The sequence below is a fragment of the Onychostruthus taczanowskii genome, unplaced genomic scaffold (genome assembly GCF_017590055.1).
Source record: "Onychostruthus taczanowskii isolate IOZ18803 unplaced genomic scaffold, ASM1759005v1 scaffold37, whole genome shotgun sequence".
In the NCBI taxonomy this organism is placed as follows: Eukaryota; Metazoa; Chordata; class Aves; order Passeriformes; family Passeridae; genus Onychostruthus; species Onychostruthus taczanowskii.
The window spans coordinates 10,243,172-10,270,511 of NW_024501126.1; the positions used below are offsets into that span (position 1 = coordinate 10,243,172).

Here is a 27,340-nt window from a genome sequence, read left to right on the forward strand (position 1 = left end):
GAGCTTTCTTCTTGTATTGCTTGTCACATGGTTTCCAAATTGTGGGGTTATGAAATTGGAGTATTTTAGCAAACAATAGAAGGGTGATAAGTACTGAATAAATCTGCCAGGTTTATCTTCCTATTACAAACAAACAAGAAAATTTCTTATTTTTCCTTACCACTGTAGCTACACTATTAAATGGCTTTATCATAATCTATGGAAAAATGAAATCCATGTCACTCTGTGAAAATCTAGTGCAACAATATAGCTATTGTGGCATATATTTGCCCATTAGACTGCTGCACACACATTTGAGTGAAAGAGTTAAGTTTTTGTTTCAGCTGGATGCACGATCTGTTTCAGGTGGTTATTCTTCATGCTATACTTTCTGTCAAGCTCTCTGCAAAATTTTAAAACATTCATTTTAACACACTTTTGCCAATGCTTTATTTTGCATGCTATCTCACTGTGATATTTAGAAAAACTGGTAATATCATCCCACATCAGCATAATATCACAATATATTTGATAACAGGTTTCACACAAGAAATACATATATGAGCTGGGAAGTGATAAAATTGCTGATAAGCCAAGAACTCAGCACTGAAGTTCTTTAGCTTTACTTCTGTACATAAGCAACAGCCACAGCACCCCTCCACACTCTCCCCCATTTTGGAATCGTCGAATATCCAGCATGGTGAGTTTGTTACAAGTTCACTAAGTGTTGTTTTTTTCACTTGGAGTGGGTGCAATATAAGGTGTTTATTCATTTGCTTATTTGCTGTAGGCCTTGGAGTACTTCTTCTACTTGTTTATGTCAAGTTTACTTGTTTTGTCAAGTTTATTTCTTCAACATTATGTTTTGATGACTGATGACAACAGTCACTTGTTGTACTGTTATATATATATATGTATATATATATATACACACACACACTGTTATATTATACTATATTCATTCAACAGAACCTTACTGGAACCAGAATAAGGTGATAATTCTTTAATCTTAAAAATTGTGACAGAACATAAGAACATAATGTTGTGAAAGACTATAAAATATCCATGATATAACATACTTGGCAAAGTTATTCGTTACATATATATCCTGCACCCAAAATATTTTGCATTTTGTTGTTCTGGGTCAACTAGGACTCTCACATAACACCCAAGCACAGTCACTGTTATTAATATACACCAGAGACCCTTCTCAGACAATATGGACAAGAGTGCACCAGGTTTTTTTCCTGCCTCAGCATTATTCCAACCATCTGCAGATCCTTAAGCATTCCTAAATAGCCTCATGCAGGCACCATAACACCCTGTGGCATCTAAACTCCTTTTGCAATATGATAACAGTGCACTGTTGAGCTGCAATAGAACTTTCACATTATTTTGTAAATTCTAAAGAGAAAAATATATTGATAATGAAGTCTGGGTTCCATTGGTTTCTACACAGAGTCAAGAGGAGGTACACGGCTGAGTGCTACACTTGTTGCCTGTGACTTAAATTTTAGAAAGAGTGAATGATCCAGTGCACAGCTCAAGTAGCAGTGATGAAAATGCTCGCTGACAGCAAAAGCATCAGAGACTGAATATAATGAAGAAAAACTGAGGACTCCTTATCAGGGGTCTTGCAGTAATTTTAGCACAGAGACTATTGGCAAAGATGTAAAGGAAAGAACATTGATATGTGAGAATGTATGCTACAAGGGTAAATGTGGACAGATAGGAGGAAAATTGTGAGGAAAAAAAAATGAAAGCTAAGAGAAAAAAAGAAAAGAAGAGAAACAAATGAAGAAAGGGAAATATATAATTCAATGTTATAGTGAAAAAATGTGAAAAAAGCTATAATTAAACCTTGCTTCTCTGGGAGGAAGGCCTTGTCAAAAAAAGAACTGATATTTTTATACTGTACAGAATAAATACAAATTTTAAAAAAAATAGAACTTTTTTCAGTGTTGCATTTTTTCATTCAATATTAAATTGTTTTTCTTGTACTGTTAATATTATACAACTAAATATAAGATACAATGAAATATTGGTATAGCACACAATTAAAGGAAAAAGGGAACCAGTACAAAATTTTTAATTTTGAAGATTTGCCATGGTGAATCTTTGGTTTTTGTATTCTCTTGTGTAGTAAGTAGATTTCTGTAGAAACAGATGTTACATGACATACCCAGAAGTTTCTGTAATAACATACCTTGTGATAAACATTCTCAAAGAAACAGTGTAAAATTTTTCCTTCAATGAAATTTCACAAATTTTAACACAAAACAAAGTATGATCTTTGAGACACTGGCTTGGAAATTTTCTGTTCCCAATATCAGAGGTGTTATTTCTCATTATTTCTCTATCACAGATTTAGGTATGGTAACTTAGTGCTTACATATAAATAAAATACTAGAATGCATTGAATTCTAACATACTATTTTTGTCTCATTAAATTTCTTAAAACATTTTACAAAGATACCTAACATTTTTTCAAAAAAATAAATTGTGTCTGGTTTCGCAAAGGTCACTGAGAATCAAGCATAGCAGAAAATTATCAAAGCCAATCATATTGCCATAACACAGAATTTACATCTCTGATGCTCTAGTCAGAGCTCCATTCTTGAGGACAATCATATGCAAAGGTATGCCAACAAAATGAATGTAGAGAGAAAAAGTTTAGCCAAACTGCAATATTGACTGCATCCTGACAACCATCCAGCATTCTGGTGTTCTGAGCTTTCAAATATTAATTGCTTTGTTTCTGGTCAAAAATCATTATAGGAATGTGTTGAGAGAAGAGCTAGAAAGACATTAGCTTTTAAGAGCTTTGCACAGAACGAAAAATCTCTCCATCTGTAAAAGCTATAGGAAGCCAAGTACAAAGTCTGACACTGATGACCTAGAAAAGAGTTTATTGAAAAGGGGAAAAAAGTTATATCAACAGCAGTAGTTTGAAAGGGAGCCAGGGGGTTATGCAGTGAGAAATTTATTTGGTATTAGAAAAAAAAGATACAGCAAATACTCAGGGAAGGCAAGCATTTAGGATAGCAGCAAAAGAATAGGATGATGAGCACTACAGATCTCATTCTTCTAGGCCTGGAAGGAAAGACTTTTTTATCTCAATAGATTTAAATGGTGAACTTCACTCCGGAGGAGTATGGTAAGAACCAGGATTCACTGAAGATTACAGGACTGACTGCTAAGAAAAATTAAAAACTCCCACATAAGGAAAGAAATATTTATCTGATACCTGGTGTTATACATTGCTCCATTTAATGATCTAAACTTTCTAATGATCTAAACTTCTGCTTGGACTGCTCTTTGCAAATATGTCAACTAGAAGTTAAGCTTTATCGTGAGTTGAGGTTACCCATGGGAAATGCTGCATGGCTGTAACACAGCAACTCTTCACAACTGAAGATGTCGTAGTTTACTAAGCCAGGCTGTACACTGCATACAAGATTGTTATTACAGTTTTTTTCCATCATCTCTGCCTTTTTACTTTGAGCTTCTAAGCTAAATAAAGAAATGAGGGCATGGGAAAATCAAGGAAGCAGTGATACAATGGTAAGACTATGGAAGGTGACTGCTGGAGCACATTGAAAGATGCTAATTTATTATTCACAGCTTGAGAATTCCTTTCACACATTATGCATTAAAAGCAGAGACAAGAGAAATAGAAGAAAAATAAAAAAGTAAAATCCTGTTTATATCTTAAGGCATGTTTCAATTTTCAGTTCTGCTTGTGTCAGCAGTCCAACTACTATAAATATTCTGAGAAGTCATAAACTAATTAAAACCAAAGAAGATACATTGGAATGATTTGCATTTCTTACATTTCTAAAGTTGGAGCTGTTAATTTGTTTATGTGAACTACATGATAGGCATTTCTGTTTCATTTCTTTATTGATAACTCTTGTAAATATTTTTTCTCTTTTGCTGTCTTCAAAGCCATTGCCAATGGGCAAGAAGCTATTATAAGTTTCTAGTTCAGTGGGTAGTAAAAATGATAGGTAACATACAACATATTTTTTGGCCTGAAATATAGTTATTTGATTATAGTTGGTTTTTGAATCACCAACAAGTTTCAGTCCAGGAAAGAAATGCAAGAACCTCTACACTATGCACTAAAATAACTTTATGATCAATATTAAAGCTGACTTTTTTTAAATAAAAAAAAATTCAAAGACGTTCAGAGGCCTGAAGAGGGAAAATGTCTTCCCTCTACAGTAGCTGCTCCTGGTTTTCTTTTATACTCATGGCAGAACTCCTTTTTAACCTCCATATGTTGATTCTGTGATAATACCTACTCAGACATTCAATCCATTTACAGTAACAGTACTTCTGTGGACTGTACTTACAGTCACCATGTGTGATGCTAACTTTGTACTTTCTCAGATATCGTTTCTCTCCAGTTACAACTTGTCTTCTTTGCAGGATGGTATTTTACAGAAGGTCAGCAGTAATTCACAGTACCGCATAACCAGAACAAGCACGACTCGTGATGTAAATGAAAGCCAGAACTGTGCAGGTGTTTTCCTCTTGTGATGGGTTGCAAAGTGGGGGCTTCAATCCAGCCTTTTTAAATGCCACTTTAGATGTTCTAGAACAACTAAGACATGGTCTGGTATCTGGCATACTCGTTTGTAACTTGAAAGCTCTGAAGTTAATTCGTAGAGACAATGTCCAATATGGTAGGAAATAAAAAGGGCAGAGTGATAAAGAGAAGATTCTGTAAGAAATTCACACTGGGATGGGATCAATTGCTCTCTGGAGGCTGTTCTCTTTCTAAATAACAGCAATGATGAGTAAATTTTTTTTTTTTTTTTTTTTTTTTTAATCTGTGACACAGGGAAAAAGGCTAATATATATCACAGGCATGGGTGGATGAATACATTAAAAACTTCATTTTATGCATATGCTGTTGAACTCATCATGCTCTAAATTTTACAGAAAAAACACATCTCCACTTCTGTGGGTGTTAATGGATCTTCTGACACAAAATTAAGAAAATGGAATCTCCAGAATTATAGTATCAGAAAAATGGCATACCTTTATTCCAATTCCAGAATATTCTCCATCACTGGGCAATAATCAAAGGGCCAGATCTTTGAGATAAGTGGGCAGAGGGGAAAAATAAATTGCAAATGCTTTTGTGATATGAAACCTTTGTCCTGAAGAAATAAAAGAAGAGGAAAACAAATGCTAAGAATTCTCTAGGGAGGTGTTCTCCATTGAAAGTAAGCTAAACTTAGTCTGCTATCAGAAGCCAGCAATCTCAATTTATTGAAGTAAGAGAATGCACAGATCTCATAGGCAGTGTTGGGTGAATGTGTCCATTACCTGCATAAACCCTTCTTGTCTAGCAAATTTACAATATTACTAAGCATCCATGGAAAAATGCATATCTTGTGATTAAAAAATAGCACCAGCAAAACAGTGCTTTACAATGCAGAAATTTCTTAAAAGCTCTAAGTGAACTGTTCTCTGAGGGTTCTATCTTTTTTCATCTCTTGAAAAATATTATGTAAGTATATTAACATATTAATCCTGGAAATATGATAATAATGACACACTCAGATACATTTTCCAGCAGACAAAAAAAACTTGACAAAAATATCCACAATTCCTTAGGCATCTGGAAAAATATTATTATTTTTAGTGTAAGAAGAAAAAAAAGTACAATTCTAGAATTCATAGAAATGGATCCATTGGGATGAACTTCTGTTGTCTTTATTCTGACTTCCAAACAGAAGATGGTTTTAGCCCCATATAGTTATAGGAAGTTTTTAATGGGATATACAAAATAGATATTTCTGATTATGCAAAAAGTATAAGTTGTGATATTAGAAAAATGATTAAAAATTATCTATGACAATATCCTGAAAAAGAAAGTGAGGAGAACACAGGCAACAATTAAATGACTTATGTAGAAACTGATTTACAATATAAAAGCAGAGCAGAAAAAGCACTTGGCTTCTCAGGTTACAATAGAAATTGTAATAATTTTGTAGGCAAACTAAATTTCAAACAAACCTGTTTTCATTAAAAGACCTCCATAAGTACAATTCTCAAATGAAAAAGAAAGGCTTCTTCTCTAGGTTTGCTTTCTAAAGCTGCAGAAAATTATTACAACTTCATGCATGTTCTTAGTATAACAAAGAAATTCTATTCCAGCTCTTGTTCTGCCTTGCTTACATGAGCACAGACACTGCATCATTTTGTTGGTCTGTCATTTTGTTCATACTTGTAAGCCTTTACTCTCTCTGAACAGTACTTTTAAACTATGTAATAAAGTTTAAATAGCAGGGAAGAATCTCTTGTACCTTAAGAATACAGTAGAGAAAAACTATTATATTCTGTATTTTCCTCTTTTTTTTTTTTCTTTCAAATGAAAATTGCAGACAAACAGAATACAGAAGGTGATCCAAGGAACTCTTAATTTTGCTGGATGTTGTATTTGGTATAGCCCTGTGACTCTATCCTGACCTACATTTCCTTGAAGGTTTTAGGCTCTGCATTATGAGGGTGAATATTCCACAAATAGAGGTTTCATAATGCGGAGATTTTCATTTAGAAAATACACAAGTTCAGGCCCAAGAGATTAAAGTTTAACTGGTCAAATGATCAATTACAGGGACTTTAATACCTATTAAGTTTGCTGAAGCCATAGAATATTATTGAGCTGAATCATACACATGTTGGGATTGTATACTGCTGCAGTCCAGACAGGTAGATAGGAAAGAACTATGGAATCTTACGCTTGTACAAGTCCTAGATTTCAGACAAAGTGCATAGATATAAGCATAAATATTTTATGATCCAGTGCACTGCTGTGGAGTACGCTGATAATAAATGAATAAGGGTACATTCATGCAAAAGTCTATTTGGGGTCCCAGAACAAAACTCTGTTGATTTCAGTTATGAAAACAAGGGGAAAAAATGACTATTGATATTTTTGTGAAATTGAACCCTTTTCCTGAAGAAATAAAAGGAGAGGATGACTGAATTAGAACATGACTGAAAGAGAAATATAGTTTTATTGAGACAGATATAGCTACTAATAACTACCATTTTCTATGTGAAATCAAGAGTTTGGGTTTTATAATTATACAAAACATTACAAAAAATTCTCTTAAGGCAATTCTTGTAGATTTTTTTATTTTAAAACAAAACAAACAAACAAATAAAACCTTTCCAAAATACCAGCCTTTATAGAATTTGGAAATCCAGAGCAGATGTCTTCTGTTCAGAGCATTCTGATTATTTTTAATGACTGATGCTCAAAAACATCAAAAGAGTTTTCAAAAGTGCAAACTTGTTGCAGACATAACAAAAGTCTTTCCTGCCCACCTTCTTTCTGCTATTTCCTATAATAGAAGGCAACAGAAAATCTGTTTCCAAATAGAAGTATATGAGAAATATGAAGGTGGTAAATGCTAAATAGCTGCATATTGTGCACTTCATCGGTGTTTCACTAATATTTTATGTATAGATTGTGTCACAAAGAAAAGGTCCCAAAAAAGACAATGTTTAAACAATAGATTCAAAGTGTCTTGTTCCAAGCAAAATCATAACTATGTTTTTAAGATAAATTTCTTGTTGTGATTTGAGTTAAGCAGTCATTTTTTAATTATATGGCCAGTTTGGAAGTTGCATTTTTGGAGTCTCTGTATGTGTAAGAAGTTTTATGCAAGATACTATAGGAATTGCATAATTGTGTACTTCCTTAGGTGAAATAAAAACATAATGCACAACAGGCTTTTACCTTAAAAGACACCTTTTTCACTTCCTTCCTCTACCTCCCCCCATAAAATCCACTTTAGGGTAGTCCAAACACTGCTTTCAGCTGTTGATTGCTAAGTCATTTCTGCTGATCTTGGGAAAGTAAAAAAAAAAAAAAAAAAAGAAGCAGCAGGTGCTTCTATCCAATGTTGAATGTTTCTATCCAAAATGTGACACTGCTGCATTAAATGTTTGTTAGAAGTTCATGCCCTCTTATAAATCTGTGTAGTTAAATAATTTATGTAGCAATGAACAGACATAACACAGATCCAGCTTTATATATGTTTGAAACCATACAGTATCTACTTTGTCACAAATCACAATTTTAGTAGAGCTATTCAAAAAAACTTCTTGATATAAATATCTTGTATTGAAATAAACATGCACATGGTCTTTCACATGGCGTCACAGTCTAATAATCAAGGAGTTTGTTGGAAACACAGATTAAAATACAGAAATATGTAACGGTACCCATCCTTCATTTCAGGAACAACAGTATGGCTTTTTCTATAATGTTCCATCACAATCTGGATGGGATTGATATATTAATCTGGGAAAATGCTGGAGTCTCGCTTAGGGAATATTTTTAATATATTAATTAGTCCTTCAATATTTATGATTATTTATTAATATTGATATATATATAATTATTGATCTCTTTTGAAACTTGAATATGAAATCCATTTATAATAATAATATAATAGCATGATTCTTTTTCTTCTGTAAGTATAGTTAAACACTGGAACAGATTCTTTAGGATGATTATGCAATCTCCTCCCCTGACTGATTTTACAAATAAAAAATTCTGTAAAGAATTGTTTCAATATCACTGTATGAACTAAATATAACAATGATGGAGCTAATGCATTACAGAGGACTAGTGATCTGTAAGATGTCAATGTATTCCACAGCAGTACTACAAAAAAATAACTGCAAAACAAAGCAAATCCCATACACTTCCACATAGGCATACAACGAAAGCCTCACAATCTCAGAAGGAAAATTTAGACAACCATTTAACATTTACTCTTATTTTCATCAGGTTACAAAGTGGAGAACACAAGGTAATAATTGATCAAGAGCAAAGCTAATTTAGGTTTGGGTTTTGGAAGTTAGACAATTTTTCAGAAACATTCAAAAACACTCGTTTGGGAGACTCTGAGGGCTGTTTTCCTTCTGGGACTACCTGTTATGAATTTCTGATTGCAATGTTTAGGAACAACTTCTTAGGAATGGCACAAAGAGAGAGACACTACCATCCAGAAACCACAGAAAGACCTGCTCTTGATGTCATATTTGTAAAAGTAAACATGAATTCCATATTTATGCCCCTTATTTTTTTTCTCCTTTAAGCAATAATTGGCATTAACCTTGACAGTACCCAATCAGTGCTATTCACCTAAAAGTAGAACAAGTTTACATATTTTTCATTAATCCACTTTTCAAAAATATTCCTGAAAGTATGAGTATTAATGCTAAAATAAAGTGGAATATAAATCCAATATTCAATATCAGATTATTCATAGTTTGCAATATATTGTGTACACATGTCCTTGATATCCAACAGCTCAGTGATGACATATTACAGTTTTCTGTTTCTGTCAGGAAAGGCATGGAAATTGTTCTGTTCAATTGAGACCACCCAGACAATACAGAAGCCCATTCCTTTGAGATTTATGTATTAGATTTACCTTCATTGTTCCTTAGAGTAAAGTTGGGATTCAAAGAAAGCCCTTCATCAAGAGAAAAATGGAATCTTGCACCATTCGCAGAGTTATCTTTGTCAGTAGCAGTGATAGTCTGAATTACCTGAAATAAAAATTAACAGTGAATGTGTTGAAATTTGAACTTGACCCATATAGTGCCTGACCTCAGCAGGATGCTCAAGTTTACCTTATTTTAATTTTCTATTTGACTGCTGCTGAATTCAACTGATGAAATGACTGGGTCATTAACTCTATTTCTCTAGCAGGAAATATTTTAGAAACCACACTTCAGAGCCAGGTAAAAGCATTTAAAGAATCTACATTTTCTGATGTTTTGATAAGGTCAGGACCCAGTGTAGAAATTATCACCATCTGTATCCTGCTGACTTCCTGAATTACAGTTTTAGCTAAATATCTACCCAAAATATAGGCTGAACTGGGATGGTCTATGTGAAGTGTCATCTGCCTGGTGTCCCAATAATTGAATGTACTTCAATATTGGTAAGGAAAAAGAATTAACTAAAATATTTCTGCTAACCATATCTCTGCTAAAAAATTCCTATTAAGAATCAGTTTTAAATTGCCAGAGAATAGAACAAGAAGAAAAGAAGCCACTCCTAGCTTTAATTTAGTTTGCCCAAAAGCAACAGAACTGGATGTAGCCAGAACCATGCCTGAAAGAGGTATTTTTGAAAGGTAGGACCTTTGCCTTCAAAAGCCCTGGTGGTTTTTTAAATTTACTTTCAACTAAAATTGATCTCAGCTCTTGGAATGTGGGACCAAAACGTATTTCTACCTCTGCTTTCATTTTCATGCTGGGTCTTGAAACTCAAGTGCTAAAATGGAATCCAATAAAAGTTGTTCCTGTGGTATAGGCAGTGAAGCCCACACAAACTGCTGCACAGAACTGATAGATATCCTGAGGGAAACATAAAAGGGGGGAGGGAAAGTACTCTTTTCATAAGAAGTTTTCTGTTCAGTGTTCAGCTATAGTCAGTCTGGACTGAACCTGAAACACACAGCATAGACTCCAGTGGCTTGGTCTGTTTTAAAACTGAAAGACACCACAGAGATCTCTACCTCCATTCACTTAAGAGAAGCAAAACAAATGTATTTTTTAAACCGTGTTCTGGTTTGGGCTGAGGTAGAGTAAATTTTCTTCACAGTAGCTGGTATGAGGCTGTGGTTTTAATTTGTGCTGGAAAAAGTGTTGCTAACACAGTGATGTTTCTGTCATTGCTGAGCAGGGCTTGCCCAGCATCATAGTGTTTTCTGTTTCTTGTACGGCCTCACCAGCGAGGGGTTGCAGGTGCAGGTAAAGTTGTGAGGGGCACAGCCAGGGCAGTTGACCCCAACTGAACAAATGGATTTTCCATACCATATGATGTCATGCTGACTTATAGAGCTGGGGGAAGAAGAAGGAAGGAGGGGATATTTGGAGTGATGGTGTTTGTCTTTCAAAGTCAGTGTTGCTACACAAGCTGTTGCTCTACTCTCCTGGAGATGGCTGAACACCTGCCTGCCCATAGGAAATGGTCATTTCCTTGCTTTCCTTTGCTTGCATGTGCAGCTTTGGCTATACCCATTACACTGTCTTTATCTCAACCCACAAGCTCTCTCACTTCTACTTTCCTGATTCTCTTTCCCATCCCACTGGTGGGGAAGGGAGTGAGTGGCTGTGTGGGGATGAATTTTCAGCTGGGTTAAACCGTGACAACTCAATAGGGTATAATGCTTATTCCATTCACTACATAGAATAAAGTACATTGCATTGACTACATGCAATTGAGACAATTAACAGTACTTATGATGGTTGCCAATAATATTTTACTAGTTTGCCACAATACTTTTTGCTGAAGTGGAGCGGGGTAAGATCAATATTAATAAAATCTGAACTATCTATAATCATACATATGACTTTTACTTAAGTCATGGCAATACTGGTTGAAAATTTTGTCAAAAGCTAATTTTTCACTACTGACTTTTGCAAAGGTGGCACAACTGTTAGTGAAACTACGGTGTAAAACCAGAAAGATAGAATTTTCTTAGCTATATATATTTAGTTCATAATGTTGAAATATTTGGCACAGCAAGACAAAAAAAGGGGTGATGAAACATTATGTTCAAAACAATCTATTTCTGTTATTATTCAAATACTAAAGATATCATTAAATGCCATACACATCTGTAAAAACTTCAGGTAAGGCCATAAGAAGAATATATTGTTTTATTAAATATTTTTGGTAAATCTCCAGTGTTGTTTCTCAGTGAAATATAAGTCAATTTGCCATGCAGCTTAGGCTTTTATTTGACAGCATGGTGGATAAATTTTCATTCTGTTGCCCCTATGCTACATAAAACATTCAGTGACATTTTACAGAATGCTGCTTCAAGAGCATGCCATTCTGCAACAAAAACACCTTTGATCAAGGACTCAGTGACACATGACTTGTGTAAAAATTATTTGGTTTTAAGACTAACTTCATAACTCAAAATATACTATCTATATTCCCTGATTTCACGCATGTAAATTCAAGTATTCCCTGAATATTCATAAACGTATGTAAAAACTATTGCACCACATGGTATAAAAGTTTTGTATTTTCACATAGAAAATAAATATTTTATGTTTACTAGGACAGGTCAAAGCATTTTAAGACCTGTTTTTAAACAGGAAGTTTACATATTGTCAGAAAATATTTCTAAGACATTCATTCACCAGTGAGAAACAAAAGTACACATCATCTTGACATCCAAATGTACTATTAACCCTTTTCTAATTAACTGGCCAAGTACTTAACAGCCAATTAGCAGACATTAACATGTACCCTGTCAAGCCTGATTAAAATAAAAGACATCATCTCAGCTTCAGTAAAGCCCAGCTGACAACACTGATAGGATAAAACTGAAGGGTCATGACATTTTTTAAAGGCAAGATATTATGAGAAAAGAGAATTTCAAGAACTGAGGAGAACTAATTGAAGAGGACAGAGAGCAAGTGTTAAATTCTACTCAGAATCATTTTAGAATTGAATTAATAAGCAAGCAAATATACACATGACAAACACATAGCAGAGGCATTCCTTGCCGACTAACATTGATTTCCTTTTTGGAAGATGGCAAAATGTCATTTTTCTACATTGGCTAAATTTCATGGTCATTCAGAAAATCAGTATATGTCTAGAAGTCAGTATTCTCCAAGACTGAATGTCATCTCAGATCAAATCACAACTCCTTCATCTACTTCAATATATAATATCAACCAGGCTTCACTTGGAATCTCTTGCAGTTACTTAGTCTATCTTCTGAAGTTTATGATTACTAAGTGACTAAAGCTGTCACTTCAGCCTGGAAATGATTGTGTTCTCATAAACATTTTCTTTTTGACATGCCTTAGGTTTGGTCATTTAGACTTAAGGCTTAAGCATTAAACACTTGAAGTTTTTTTTGTTTGTTTGTTTTTTTGGGTTTTTTTGTGTGTGTCGTTTTTTTGTTGTTGTTGTTTTGGTTTGGGGTTTTTTTTTTTGTTTGTTTGTTTTGTTTTTTTTTTTCAAAAAACAGAGCAGTGGAGGGAAAAAAGTAGGAGACAGCTTTTGTGATTAGATGATACTGTGATTTCACTCCATAAAAAAACTCTTCTGATAGTAAACAAGCAAACACAAGAAGTCTTTCAATGGCTCACTACTGGTTAGTTTATCTCACATACAAAAAATTCCAAAAGAGATGTGCTGAAGAAAGAAATAATGAACCTTACAGGACAGTGCAACATGGAAGCCCAAGTCAAGCAGATGTCCCCAGCAGTACAGAATTTGTTATTTAGGCATAAATCTTATGGAACATTCTCACAGGATGGTGGATAACTCAAAGTTATACTGTCTTTTCAGTGATTCAGAACCACCCAGCTAGGAACCCTTAATAGCATATGGAACACTTGTCAACTTCTGCAATCAGTCTATTTGCCCCTCCCTAATATTTGTTGAACAGGGCCTTACTTTTTTTTCTTTCCTCAGACTAGATTGCAACATCTGAGCAAGACACGCAGTTTTGTGTTTTGTTTTGGCTTTTGCTTAGTGTTACAATTTTTCTGAAACCTTGTGAAATGAAAATAAAAAAATAGCTCATAACACACGTGTAAAGGAGCCCTGTTAGTTGAAGAATTCAACATCAAGCAGGTCCTGCCTTTGGTATTAAACTACAGCTTGTAGAGTCCCTCATAGAAGAACTAATCTCAGGTGTTAAACTGTGGTGTTGCCGAGGTCAGGAGTCATTCAGATATGGAACAATAGCTCAGGAAAAAGTACAAGTTTGGACCAAACACTGAGCAAATGCTATTGTATCCCTTAAAGATTTTGCCCATAAATTATAATTTGTAAAACTACTACTGGAGAGTTAAAACTTTGCTACAAAACATTAGCTACTTACCAGAAACAATAGCCCCAGCAGCCTCAGCAAAGAATATTTCTGAGATAGCTTCACTGCATGATTTACCTTATTATTGGCTAAAAGAATTTATCATTTATGGTTAAATAATATGCTTTTAAAAATATCAGAAAAAGTTGAAATCAGTTGCAACTAATGCTTAAAAAAGATATTTTTTTCTTACATTAGTTTTTTTTTAAAGCTCTAATTATTATATATTTGCATTTATTTGAGGTTTTCAGAACATTATTTTAATTTAATAAACATTTAATAAGAGATATTCAGCTGACAGACAGACCTACTTGGATTTTCCAGTGTCTCAATAAGAGCACTGAATAACACTATACAATCATTAGATAAGAGGGTCCTTGCACATATAAATGCTCTAAAGACAGGAAATAACATCTCTTCTGTAAATTGTATATTACACAAGGAGAGAAAGCGATGATGATTTCCTGCTTACACTGGGCCACTTGTTGATCACAGTAATAAGAAATGTCTTTTTATAAAGAGTATGATTATCAACCCACCAAATCTACTCATGATATTGAATTGTTCAAAGAAGAAAAGACGAAGGGCTGACATTAAAGGCCCAGCAATACTCAGTAGCCAGGCAATACAAAGACAGAGGAAATTCATTATACATTGACATAAAGTCTTAACTTCACAAACATGAAGGTTATCTCTGATCTGACTATTACCTTTAATGATATTGGTGTTATGGTAGGCATAGTTTTGTGCATTCCATGCTTACTAGTGGTTACAAAGCAAAGTCATTCTTAGAAATTGCTGTGAAAGTACCAAAGATCAAAGCAGAGATTATCATATACTATGAAGCATGAAATATTATAAGAATTTTAAACCACTGCATACCTGCATCTTGAATCTTGGTTCTGTCTCAAGGTGAATAAAGAGGAATTGGAGAAAGTTTAAAGGAGGAAAAGATGAATGATCAAAAGTCTGGAAGGGCTTTAACACTGATTGCCCCAGTTAAGTAGGACTGACTCAGTCTGGACAAGAGACAGCTAAGGGACAATGTGCTAGAGATTTATGCATGTCACAGCGGTAATAAATTGACATCAACTGCACTCCCTCTTTCTCTCCCAAGAGAACTGATAAATATTGATTGAAGACAGTATGGAAAGATTTAAAAAAAAAAGGTCTTATTGAAGCATGCAATTAAACTACAAAATTTCTAGGTGCATGAAGTAACAGATACTAAAAATTAATGCTTGTTGTAGGAAAAGTTAGACAGGTTCATATGAGATGGTTATTAAAAGATTATTTAAAAATACATAAACCACATTTAGATCAGGAAATTACCTGCAAGTGATCTGATACCAGGGAAGAATTTGTGGTAAATATCATACACACTTGCTCTTTTCTTATACTATGCTTTAGGTGCCAGTTTTTGGCTACTGGTGGAGTGAAGATAACTTTGATCAGGCTACAGTCAGATGATGTATAGCATTTTTATAGTCTCAGCTTTAAAAACAGATATGTGTCACTATGCACTTGTGTATACTCTTTTTAAGGAATTGATGAAAATAATGTTATTACTAGTAATAGATTTTTCAGGAAAGATATGAGCTCATAATTGAAACATACAGCCTGTGCAATAAAAACAAGCACAGTGCTGTGGGTAAAACTGCAGAAAAGGAAAAGCACTTTGCAAAACTGTCAGACTGGGCTGCAGTGATGTGCATCAATCAGAGGAGCAGTGGCTGGAGTATGATTCAGCTGTTCAGTCGCAGGTCTGGCCCTCCCCATCCTCACAGTTGTGAAAACCCATTTAAGATCTTTTGTGTAACAACACTTTATAGGCAAGGGCAGCCAATATGCAAAGAGTGAGGATGTGAGCCATGCTCACCAGGCACTTCAATGAGCTGCATTTGAAACACTGCTGCCATGTAGCACTCAAATCAGAGATGTTAAACCTGCTTTATTCAGTTTGTTCAGGATAGTGGCTTGTCAAATTCTATTCTTTATCTGACAGGATTAAAGTTTTACCTGTCTTTACAGAACATAGCTTGAGTATTTATTTTGCAGCAACAAGAAAGAGATATTGAACAAATGCCAAAGTTTTCTCACTTTTGCTTCATACAATTAAATTTCAATCAAATATAAAATGCCAAAGTGATATCAGAAATGAGTTATTACATGTTCCAAACTTCTGACATATGTGACATTAAGAAAGCAATTGTTCTTTATCACTGCAAGGAATATAGCTGTGAGAGTTACCTGACCAGGCTTTGTATTTTCACAGACGACTACATCATAATCTCTGGCAAGCTCGGGAGGATTGTCATTGACATCCAGGATTCTAACACCAACTGGAACGTGGCTCACTAGCCCTGGATTGTCTGCAAAATACACAGGATAGTATTAAACCTTTTAAAGTACTCAAAATTGCATGTCAACCTCAATTTAAAAGTGGTTTATTAACACAATAACTAGATCAAAACTGGATGCATCTACAGAAATTTAGGTAACAACACACTAAAAGATGTTTATTGTGCTTCGTTAACTGTTTTGAAAAATAACTGTTAAAAAGATTGGGAAGTATGACATGAGTCGTAAGTCACTTAAATCAAATACAAACTACTCTGGAAGTGAAGTTGGAGGAAGTTGCTGGACTTATATTGTCACACTGTATGCCAAAAAATGATAAATTTCTTGGTAATGAATGTTAAACTGTCATCACAGTATTGAATTAAATCTAATACAAAAAATATTAAAGCATTTTTCTTTTTCAAATCTCCTTAAAGGTTTTAGAAAGTAAAATGCAAATATAATAATAAATACATAGGTACATATAAACTTTTCCCAAGCTTGAGTTCTGGTTTCTCACAAGTTACCACGGTATTTCCAACAGTAGCTAGTGAGTGTGGCTTTAGCAGAAGAAAAGAAAGAAAGTTTAGCAGAAGTGAGCCTGGTTTTTGCACAAAGAAAACAATATTTAAGTACCAATGCCTTAGGCTATGATCTGTACTGTCATGACAATTCCCCCTCAGAAAGACTAAACCCTCAAAAAAGCACAATAAATAGAATCCTTTCAATAAGATTACACTTTCCATGAGAAAATGGATAAAAAAACCAAACACCCCACAATTTCTTTCAGTCCATAACACCCTTGTTCTTACTTCTAAGTACTAATGTAATTTTATTTTGTTGAAAGAATTATGTATTTAAACTTTTTATAGTTATCTAATACATTCTTTCTGGAGTCTGTACAAGTATCAATCAGTTAGATGACAAACTTCATCTTGCATTCACCAATTAAACTATCAGTAGAAGACAGAAAAGCCAATCTTTCAAATGGACTAAAATGGAAGAATGGGGTATTATAGATTTACGTTTTAAAAGTACATGTGTGTGCTCAGGAGAATAAAAAAAACAAACAAACAAAGAAACAAAAGAACCCCAAACAAAACAAAACAAAACAAGAAAAAAAAAAAAAAAAGAAAAAAAAAAAAAAGAAAAAAAGAGAAACAGAGAAACATTAGTAGTCCAAGCTTCTTTCATGGTGAAACTTCATTCACCATGGTTATTTTGATCATAATTAATCTTTACCATGTTTCTTTTAAAAAAGGGTCATTTGTAAAATGCCTTATATTTGTCACACCTTTAATGATCTCTGCTCAGAATTCTGGAAAGCATTGGCTAGACACATGGCTTTAAAACCACCAGTGATGTAGGCTCACAGTGAAGGAATATTTGAGAATGTTTAAGTTTATTTGACAAATGGAGAGATCTCGGTTTTTCTTTTGTCATATGGGATACTAGCTAGAGGACCAAGGTCTTAGAAATTGCCTCAGGTTTTTCACATTCTCTCTTTAACTAACAGGTATGTTCACACAATTTTTCTAATACCTTTGAAACTTAGTCAATCATCCCTATAAAATGTTAATAGAAAGGAAATAAAAAAGTTCAGAGAAGACTTAACTAGCAGAGGAATGCTATTCCCAATTACCATTAGCATTAGAAGTTAGAAGAACATGCACAGCAGACATATATAGGCTTGCAAATGCCATTATCTTGCTGGAATTTTCCTTTACTGTTTTTTTCAGCTTTACCCCAAATCTATAAATATCTTTGTATAAGAGACAAACTGGACTATCTCACCTATTTTTAGGCAAGAATGAGGCTTTCTATTGGCATCTAAAAAGCACCTTTAATAGAAAACTTTGAGGAAAGTTTAAATGCTAGGGAATAAGTGATGGAAGAATTATACTTGGCTGTCCACTAAGTATTTGGGAGAAGGGAGCCATTTATCTACCTTTGCCGTTTTTTCTCAAGGAAGCAATCTTCTCTCTAGGAGAACATTTCCAGTATGAGTATTAATACAAAAAGATGTTTGTTCCTTTCCTGAAGGTAGGTCAAAAGATCGTGCAGAACAGCACAGGCAGTATAGATTTAACATTACTTACTGCTCACTTAAATTTAGCTTACAACTCATTTAGGTAACATCCTCTGTTAATGTAATCAGACAATGAAATTAAAAAATCCTGTAATTACAACTACAGAATATGATATCTAGGCTCAAAGAAACTTTGGTTTTGAGGCATTGTTGGGGAGGTTCTTGAACATAATTTGTGAGGTATGTGAACTAGAAAGTGGTATAAATTAAAGGAAGGACACAATGCACACAAAGGGAGAGTACATAAAGCTTAATAAGGAGCTAGAGAACAGGGATTACTGTAAAGGGTTAAAGATTAATAAATTAATTTTTTACAAGATTCACAAACTATAATGACGAATTTGAACATTTTAATACTACAGAAAACCTGGAAAAGTTTTAGCAAGAAGGTAACAGAAGTTGTGATTATCAGATTATCATAGGATCACTGAAAAATCTTAGTTGAAAGGGACTTCTGGAGGTCACTGGTCCAGTTTCCATCTCAAAGCAGGGCCATCTTCAAAGGCATGAGGAGGCATAAAACATCCAAGAGGATGCAGAAAAAAGCAGAGAGAGCACAGAGTAGTGAGTACCACAGATAAAGGATTGCTCTGTAGGCCTGGCATATAGTTACCGGGGAAGAAAAAATCAAACTTGTTAGTCTAGTGTATGACAAAAAGTGTTAAATACTTTTGTTTCAGTACACTGCTGCAGATCTCTTTGCCCCGCCTTGAATGTGTCCTCTTGCATGCCTGTCACTACTACCCAGAGCAGTCTCAGTTAGATTTGCAGTAGTTTTACAGAGTTATTTTATGGAGATTCAGAAAGTTTACCTTATTTCTTTTGCAGCTGTTTTACAGTATGAAGAATTTATAAATACCTCATCAGTTCAAAAGAGCTCTTTATGCACAAGGTAATATTAGTAACTCTCTGGGAGCTGGTGCCTCATGGAATCACTGACATTTGCAGGCAAATTTCCATACCAACAGGCTACTCACTACAAAATGCTAATGGTACACTATGAACACCACATACCAAAACAGTCTTGAACAGTGTGCATACAACCTAAATTTGCATGCAAGGTGACAGAGCAATTTATAATGGGGGAATAGAATGAGAAGGAATTGAAGGAAATAAGTTTTTTTTTCTTTTCCTTTTTTTAAGTTTTGATTTTGAGAAATAACATATACTCCAGTCTTCTTCAAGAATACAATTCACCTGCAATCTCCAAACCAATTTAATAACTGGCACTTTTAATAGTACATTTCTCTTAATAAGACAAATTTCCTGCAGCAGTATGGCAGATTTTCAGTTTTAAGATAATCAGTGCTGACATACATTTCAGGCCTGCGCATCACAAAATATTGTGTGTCCTATTAGCATTATGCCTCAAGAGTATATTTTTCGAAATGAATGCTGTCTGTTTTAAGGGGCACCTGAAGCAGAAACACTGCTCTGATTCACCTATGCTAGGGACTTACTTTCTTATGCTTGAGACTTTTTCCAGAATAAATAGTTCTTCTTCCAGAATGCTAAATATCTGTAAAGTAAATCAGTTTTATTATCCAGATCCTCATACTCAGATCCTCCATTGGCAAGTCCACTCTAAATATACAGAAGACCCAATTAACAGCCAATGTGAAGCCTTGAATATTCTCTTCTATTAGTTTCAGGGCAAACTTTAAAACCCCTTTAGGAAGAAAGATTTTTAATGTAGTTACTGATGTCTGAGAGTTTATTTTTACACTAATGAAATTCCCATAGACTTTAATTAAAAAATATTTTATTTGAATGAATTTCAGGATAGAAGTCCTGACATCAACAATCTTTTGTGGTTTTATTCACTTTTTGCTTCTTTTGTATTCTTGGTTTTTCTAATTTTTTTTTAGTAAGTTAGCTAACCGTAAACTGGTTTATAACAGTTTACTATATAAGCCCATTTGACACCTTTTCAAGACTTTACAATACAAACCAACACTTAGGATATTAAACTAGCTCTCTATACCATTTGTTATTAAAGAGAAGTACAAAGGACTCGTCACATTTCTCAAATAAAGATTAGTTTTAACACATTAGAAAAATAAACATAGATATATAGGAAGGATAAAATATACTACCAAAAAAAAAAAAGCCTAAGGGATAGAAGAATGTCCAACATGCAAGTGAGGGTGGCAATATCAGTAAAATACTGGGTTTAATTACAGGATGACATATATGTGATAAACTAAGTCTTCTGGCAAGGAGAAAATTATGCAGAATCTAAGAATAAGTTTAATCTTCCAGTCTTCTTTTTAAGGAAGTGGGTACTTTAAATAATATTACCTGAAGATGGATAGCAAATGTTTCTATTTTTTTCTTGTAGCAAAATTTTACTGATAAATATAAAGCTGAAGGCATTGCTGACTTCTCTTGTGTCACAGTAGTAGTTATAGCAGCAGCAACTACAGAAGCAATAGTAGTAATCATAGCACTGCAATAGACCAAAAACATTTAGAGTTTTCAAGCTGGAAACTCTCTCTTGCCTTAATGCAAGCAAAATTCTCACAGATGGTGTTGGTGTTGCCTGATTAGAACAGGACACCACAAAACATACTGGGTCTGTGGCCAGAAATTTACATTTTGAGATTTCTGTCACAAAGCTTCAAAGGGGAAGCAAATGCCATATGATTCAAAATTCTAACCCTTCTCTAGGGCCCCATCTTGGTAGGTAAGAAGAGCCATACCCTACCCCATTTTCTGATGATAATGTAGGAATATCTTCATCATTGCTTTTCCCAAAGAAACAGGAGAAGAAAATACAGCATGCCTAGAAGCCAATGACTAAGCCAATATAAACAGGGAATAAGCATTGAAATTGGAATTAGAAGCATAATTCCTTGAGCAGGCTGGAGAACTAACTGCCTTCCAACAACTGTTAGATTTTTTAAAGCTGCTTTTTTTGTAGGCTTTCTGTATTGCATTGGTAAGCACATTTCAAAAAAAACCCCAGCAGATACAGCTACATCCACATGATTTTTGAAAACTTCCAGAAATTGTTATTCCACCTCTTCTCTGGGAAGCTCCTTCCAGTGCCTGGCCACTCTGCCAATGAAGAAATTTTTCCTAATATCAAGATGGAATCTTCCCTGGCACAACTTTAAACTGTTTCCTCTTGTCCTCTCACTCGTTACTTGGTAGAGGAGGCAAACACCCACCTTGCTGGAACCTCCTCTCAGGCAGTGGTAGAGAGCAATAGCATTTTCCCTAAGCCTCCTTTTCTCCTGGCTAAATGGTTGGGTCCAATGATCCTGGAATCTTTTCCACCCTTAATGATTTTATGATTCTATAAGCTCATATTGCTGTGATGCATTAGCAGGCAGCTTGCCAAACCTGAAAGTAAATTGGTAAGTTTATTCAAGATCTCAACAAGCTAGAAAAATGGTGAGTTTGGTATCATCATTGGTAAGTTTGGACTGGGTACCAGTACTTTGTCCAGCTCTCACCAGTAAAAAAATAGCAGATATTGAGGTCATTGGCACTACACCATGACCAATACAGTCTGAAAACTCTGTAGTTTTGTTTTTAAAATCTACTTTAATCTATTTCAGATTTAGGGAAATACTTTTGTGGCAGATTCTATTTTCTGGATAAAAAAAAAAAAAATAGGTGCTAGCAATACCAAAACTCTTTCTGAAACTAAACTAGAAGGCAGAATGCAAGTGAGGTCAAAGATGAAGAATGAATGTGATTTTTTTTCCCTGGTGAAGTCAGGGTTTATGGTAGCAATTTTATTTTGTTTTTGCAACGTACCTATAGAGATAATCATATATATTTAAAACAATACAAAACATGGTATTTCCCTCAAATTATACTTTCAAAAAAAAAAAAAAACAAAAAAAAAAACCATAGTGAATTTCATTCTTTAAGTCTATTCTGCATTTCTGTATTGCAACGAAAAAATTACTAGTTTTGAAAAAAAACCTGAGACCGAAAATCACTATGAGGACATTTTATATTTATTGTAAGAAAAAATTCATGTCAAAGAAAAACTGAAGCAGGAATCTAGCAACAAACTCACTGGTATTAAACAATCATCCTGCTGTCCACCAGATACAAATGGTTACAAATTTATAACACTGCAACAGCGTTTTGTTCTGATTTAGATTATTTTCATAAAGATATTGTAAAGGAAACATTTTCTAAAAACTGATTATTTGACACAAGCTATTAGAGTCATTCTTGGTCATGTGGAAAAATTTAAAATGAGAAAACATATTGACATAAATTCTTGTTCTTTTTTATTAGTTTTGTATGCCAGGAAGGTATTTTTCCAAAGACTTATTTCCTTCAGGCAATGCATATGTTTCTTTCATGTGTTTCAAAATAAAGAAAAAATAATTGTGTATTTTTGTCTTTGATTTCACTTTTTGTAAAATAAATCAGCTTGCCTCTTAATAGTATTAACAGAAACACTATTTATACTTTATATTTCCCCTCTAGCTTCAGTTATCCTTCTCCATACGACAATGTCATGTAGTGCTAGTAAGAGTAATATATTTTAATACCTTACCAAAATATTAGTAATTTCTTTTCTGCAAATATAAAATATGAAAAAGGATTGTCAAATTCTTCTCATAACCTTGCTGTTTAGTGATGGTAATATTGGTAGCAATATCCCTGTGATTCTAAAGAACAGATATAACCACACCTCACTATAACACTACACTTTATCTGTTTATTTGTTGTAATTATAGGACTTTCATTATTCAGCAACTCAAGGGGTTTTATACTTCACTGCTGCATATTATTAGTTGTCTCTGTGGATCCTGTTTTTCTCTGAATTATGTAACTGTATGTTTCTACTATTGCTTTTCCCAAGACTTATTAAAAGCTACTTATGTTATAATTAGAAAAGACACTTTTACTCTACTCTCAATATTTTTTACTCTAAGTCTTGTAAAATGACTGTTCCAAGCTTTTATTCTGGTGAGTTACCCCAAATTTTCACATAGTTATAGTCTGAGCAGAGTTTGATGGCACTCTATTTAAATGTGTCTAAAAGTTATTTCTTTGAGTAGTTTTTTGCAATAACTATTTCCTGGTATCCTTTCCATAGTACATAGGGCATTGCATACTTTGTCAATGAAGTACTGCACTAACTAAACACGTTGGCATTTTTTCCCCTGAAGTTCATAAGAAATATGCATGACAAAGTAAATACAGAAGACATATAAACAAAGACAAACATGTTTGGTTGGTTGGGGTTTTTTCCCAACATCTGATTTTTTTTAACACCTTGGAGATTTGTGGGCTTTTTTCTGTAAAATCAACTACATAATGATGTCTCTTCATTATTTTGAGTTCTAATCCACTACGGTGTCAAAGCTCTATATACAGGTTCCTTTAATGTGGTCATTTTTTACAGTCTCTTGATAGGATTTCATTAAGTCTGGGGTATCTGACAGAACCTGGCATGAGACACCATTATTTCAGTTCTCTTGTTCTATGCAGCCTCTCCACAGCTTTACAAATTAGGAACTCCTTATTGTCCCTTCAATCACAAGTTTTTGTACCCATTGAATTCAAGTTGGTCCTTTAAGCAAATAGTGGAAAATGGTCTGATTTTTCATTTTCAGCTACTGCAGAGCATTTTGGAGACAATCAGGAGCACCACAACCTGATCCCAAAACTCCTGATGATCTAATAAACCCAGAAATCCATTCTACACACTTATATGATAACCAGCTGCATGAGAGAAATAAGTGACAACTTCGCAGTTAAAAGGCACTTTTAAAATCTTTAAAATATAAGCACTTATCTTGCATTAAAAAAAAAAATCACATTTCAAATTAGATGCACAGTTATTATCCATCTAAATGTCAGTATTTTATTAACTCCAATAAACTTTTGATGTTAACATCACCTGAAAAACATATCAAGAAGCTGGTTTGCTCTGCTTTCTTCTTTTATTTTCTTCTCCATGTTAGAAGCACAGTTCCCAGTATCAAAAAATCACAGAATAATCGATTTTGAAGGTGCCTCCATAGATTTGCAAGTCCAACTCCTTTGCTCAAAGCTGGATCTACAGCGTACATTGCTCTGAACCAGGTCCAGTTGGGTTCTGAATGTCTCCAAGACAGAGAATTCACAACCTCTCAATGTGACCTGTTCCAATTTTTGATCATCCTCACAGTAAAACCATTTTTATTATTTGGTTTAAATAGAATTTTCTGTGCTTCAATTTGAAGCACAGAAAATGACCTCCTGTCATTTTACTGGGTACTACTCAGATGAGTCTTTCCTGATGTTGATCATCTTCAGTCACCTCTTAGACTTCCCCTAACAGTTATCTAAACAGACTGATAAGCTCCTTCTGAGCCATCACACCTCCATGCTGAACAATCCGAGCTTTTTCAGCCTCTCCTTATATGAGAGATACTCCAGTCTTCATGCTTTCATGACCCTGCACTGGGCTTAGTCCAGTATGTCCACATCTCTTCTGTACTGAGGAGCCTAAATGCGGGAGCATTCCTCATGTGGCCTCACCAGGGCTGTATAGAGGGGAAGGATCACCTCTCTCAGCCTGCTGATTGCAGTTTTCCTCACCCAGTGCAGAATGGCATTGGCCTCTTTTGCCACAAGAGTGCATCACTGGCTCACACCCAGCTTTCATCCACCAGGATCTCCACCATATCCCTCTTTCAAAAGCTGCCCACCTGCCAGTTGGCCCTCCATGTGAATTGGTGCATAGAATTATTCCTCTCCAAGTGCTCAACTTTGAATTTCCTGTTATTAAATGTCTCTTCATTATTTAATTTTCCTGTTATTAAATCTCTCTTCATTTCTTTTTCCCCCATTTCTCTAGCCTATTGAGATCTTTCTGGTTGTCAACATGACAGTCTAATGTATCAGTCATTATTCTAGTCTCGTGTCATTTGCCAAAGAGAGTGAGATGGTTGAGAAAGCACTCTGTTCCACATACCAAATCATTAATGAAGAGAGTATTGTGTCCTGCATAAGCCACCAGGAGTACTTCCTAGTGATTGAACTACAGCTGCTATCTGGACTGCTGGTTACAGCCCTTTGAATCTGCCATTCCAGACAGTTTTCCATCCACTTCACCCTTCAGTTATCTAGCCCATTCTTCTATGTGTCTTGTTCTCACATGAATCTCTCTCAATCATCCTTAATTCTTACTAGCTAGGGAGGTAATTTTGGAATTTGAATCACTTCCTATCATTGAGTGCTATCATTATAATGAATTCTAATTGACAGATTCTCTGCAAGTCCTTAAAATAGCTCAGCCTTAAGTTTTTCCACTTCCAGAGGGACAGACTGTATTCTTAGTATTACTATACTATGACTGTATTTCTTTTCTCTAAATCATGTGTTATAAAATATTGTGCATTTGTTCTGTGCTTTTCTATTCTCATTACTCTTGTCAAAGACTTCTTTAAAACCTTTACTAGAATCAAATAAATTATATCTTCTCCGTCTTTCAAAAGACTTTTTAAATTTTTTTTCAAAGAATTCTACAAAGTCAATTAAATGGTAATAATTCTATGTGAATCTGTATTTTAAAGTATTAGTACTACTGTTAGTATGACTGCTCCTTCCCCCTGCCCCAGATTTAGTCTCTAGATCCTTCAACATAAACCATAGTACAACTTGAGCATCTCATTTCCTAATACTACAAAGAGATTTCAGGAAGCGCCAGTACTGAAACAATCAAGGTAAATGCTTCTGGACATGAAAATGCTGCTGTTTAAGAACAATGTACGTTAAAGAAAGAAAAGGATTGCCCATTAATTTTAGTAGTAATGGTGTGCTTTAAGAAGTAAGAGCACAAACAGAAAAAACCTGTGGATTATTACATCAGCATTATTTCCACAGAGCAAAGAGGTAGGACTTCTTCAGATTTCAGAGAGGATATTTGACCAATGCAGACAGTATATATCACATACAGAGATGAAAAGTGAAAGTAAATATCTTATGAAAGTTTGAGAAAGAATAAGGTTGAAGCACGAAGATATCACACAATTTGGGGTATAAATATAATGTTAATTTTAAATTTCACTTATGTAAAATAAGCCTGGTTACAAATAGTGGCCAAAAGGATGACAGGTAGAAACTGAATTCTGTCAGTGAAATGTAGCACAAAAAGAGGAAAACACTCCAAGAAACTAACTACGATCAACACTTTATACCCACAGAGCACCTCTTGCTATTGAAGGAATACAATCTTTATGGGTTTTGCAGGTTCTGCCATGTTCTAGGCCAAGTAAACAGTGTCAGAAACTGCAAATGCCTTCTACTATGTCAGATAAATTTGAGGAATACCACCCCCACAGCTAAATAACACTTTTGTCATAGCCTTTGACTGGTAGTTCTGCTTTACTCTTAGTTCTGCAATACTTTGTGCGTGAACTTGAAAGCAAAAGCCATAAGACTAGATATGGGTCTGATAGCACTTAAAGGAAGAGCTTTGGCCATACACAACATATGCTCCTTGCTCCACAATAAATTCAGTTATTAAGTTCACAATAGATTTGGAAGAGAACAGTGTTTTAATTTTCAAATTACTGTACACAACAAAATGGTTGAGGAAGTAGACACAAGGAAAGGTTGTCTGTCATTTAGGCTGCCTGTCAGTCTGTCTGTCATCCATCTCTTCTTCACTACTATCTCTTCCTTTTTTCATAAATGAATTGTTTTTTCAACTGACCCTTTAGATTTACTTATTTTTCCAACCCCAGCTTTAGCAGTAACAAAGGCATTGCAAGGGACAAAAAAAATCAGATTCATGTTTTCCTGTAACAAATTGCACCTGAAACAGAAATTTCTAAGCAGAGCACCTAAAAATTAAAAAAAAAATAAAAGAAGAAAAAAGTGGTATAATTCTTACAATTTATTTCATTCTGTTTTAGATACAAACGTAATCCTCCTTCTTCATACTATTCTCAGCATGATACACATACCAGCACTCTTTTGATTATGTGAAACAAATAATGTGGAGAAAGCTATGTTTAATTTTTATGCTCTTGAGATTTCTTTCTGGAAAATAATTACATTTCAA

At 34.4% G+C, this 27,340-nt stretch overlaps 1 protein-coding gene across 3 annotated transcripts in view; it reads right to left on the bottom strand.

Moving 5' to 3' along the window:
- CDH18 (cadherin 18) overlaps nt 1-27,340 on the bottom strand; it is a 160,001-nt gene that overhangs the window by 3,006 nt on the left and 129,655 nt on the right. For all 3 annotated transcript variants that reach the window (XM_041411709.1, XM_041411708.1, XM_041411710.1), the window contains 2 exons: nt 16,128-16,249; nt 9,453-9,570 (listed from right to left, as the gene is read on the bottom strand). In XM_041411709.1, coding sequence (XP_041267643.1) covers nt 9,453-9,570; nt 16,128-16,249 — 240 coding nt within the window. The remainder of the gene's footprint in view (nt 1-9,452; nt 9,571-16,127; nt 16,250-27,340) is intronic.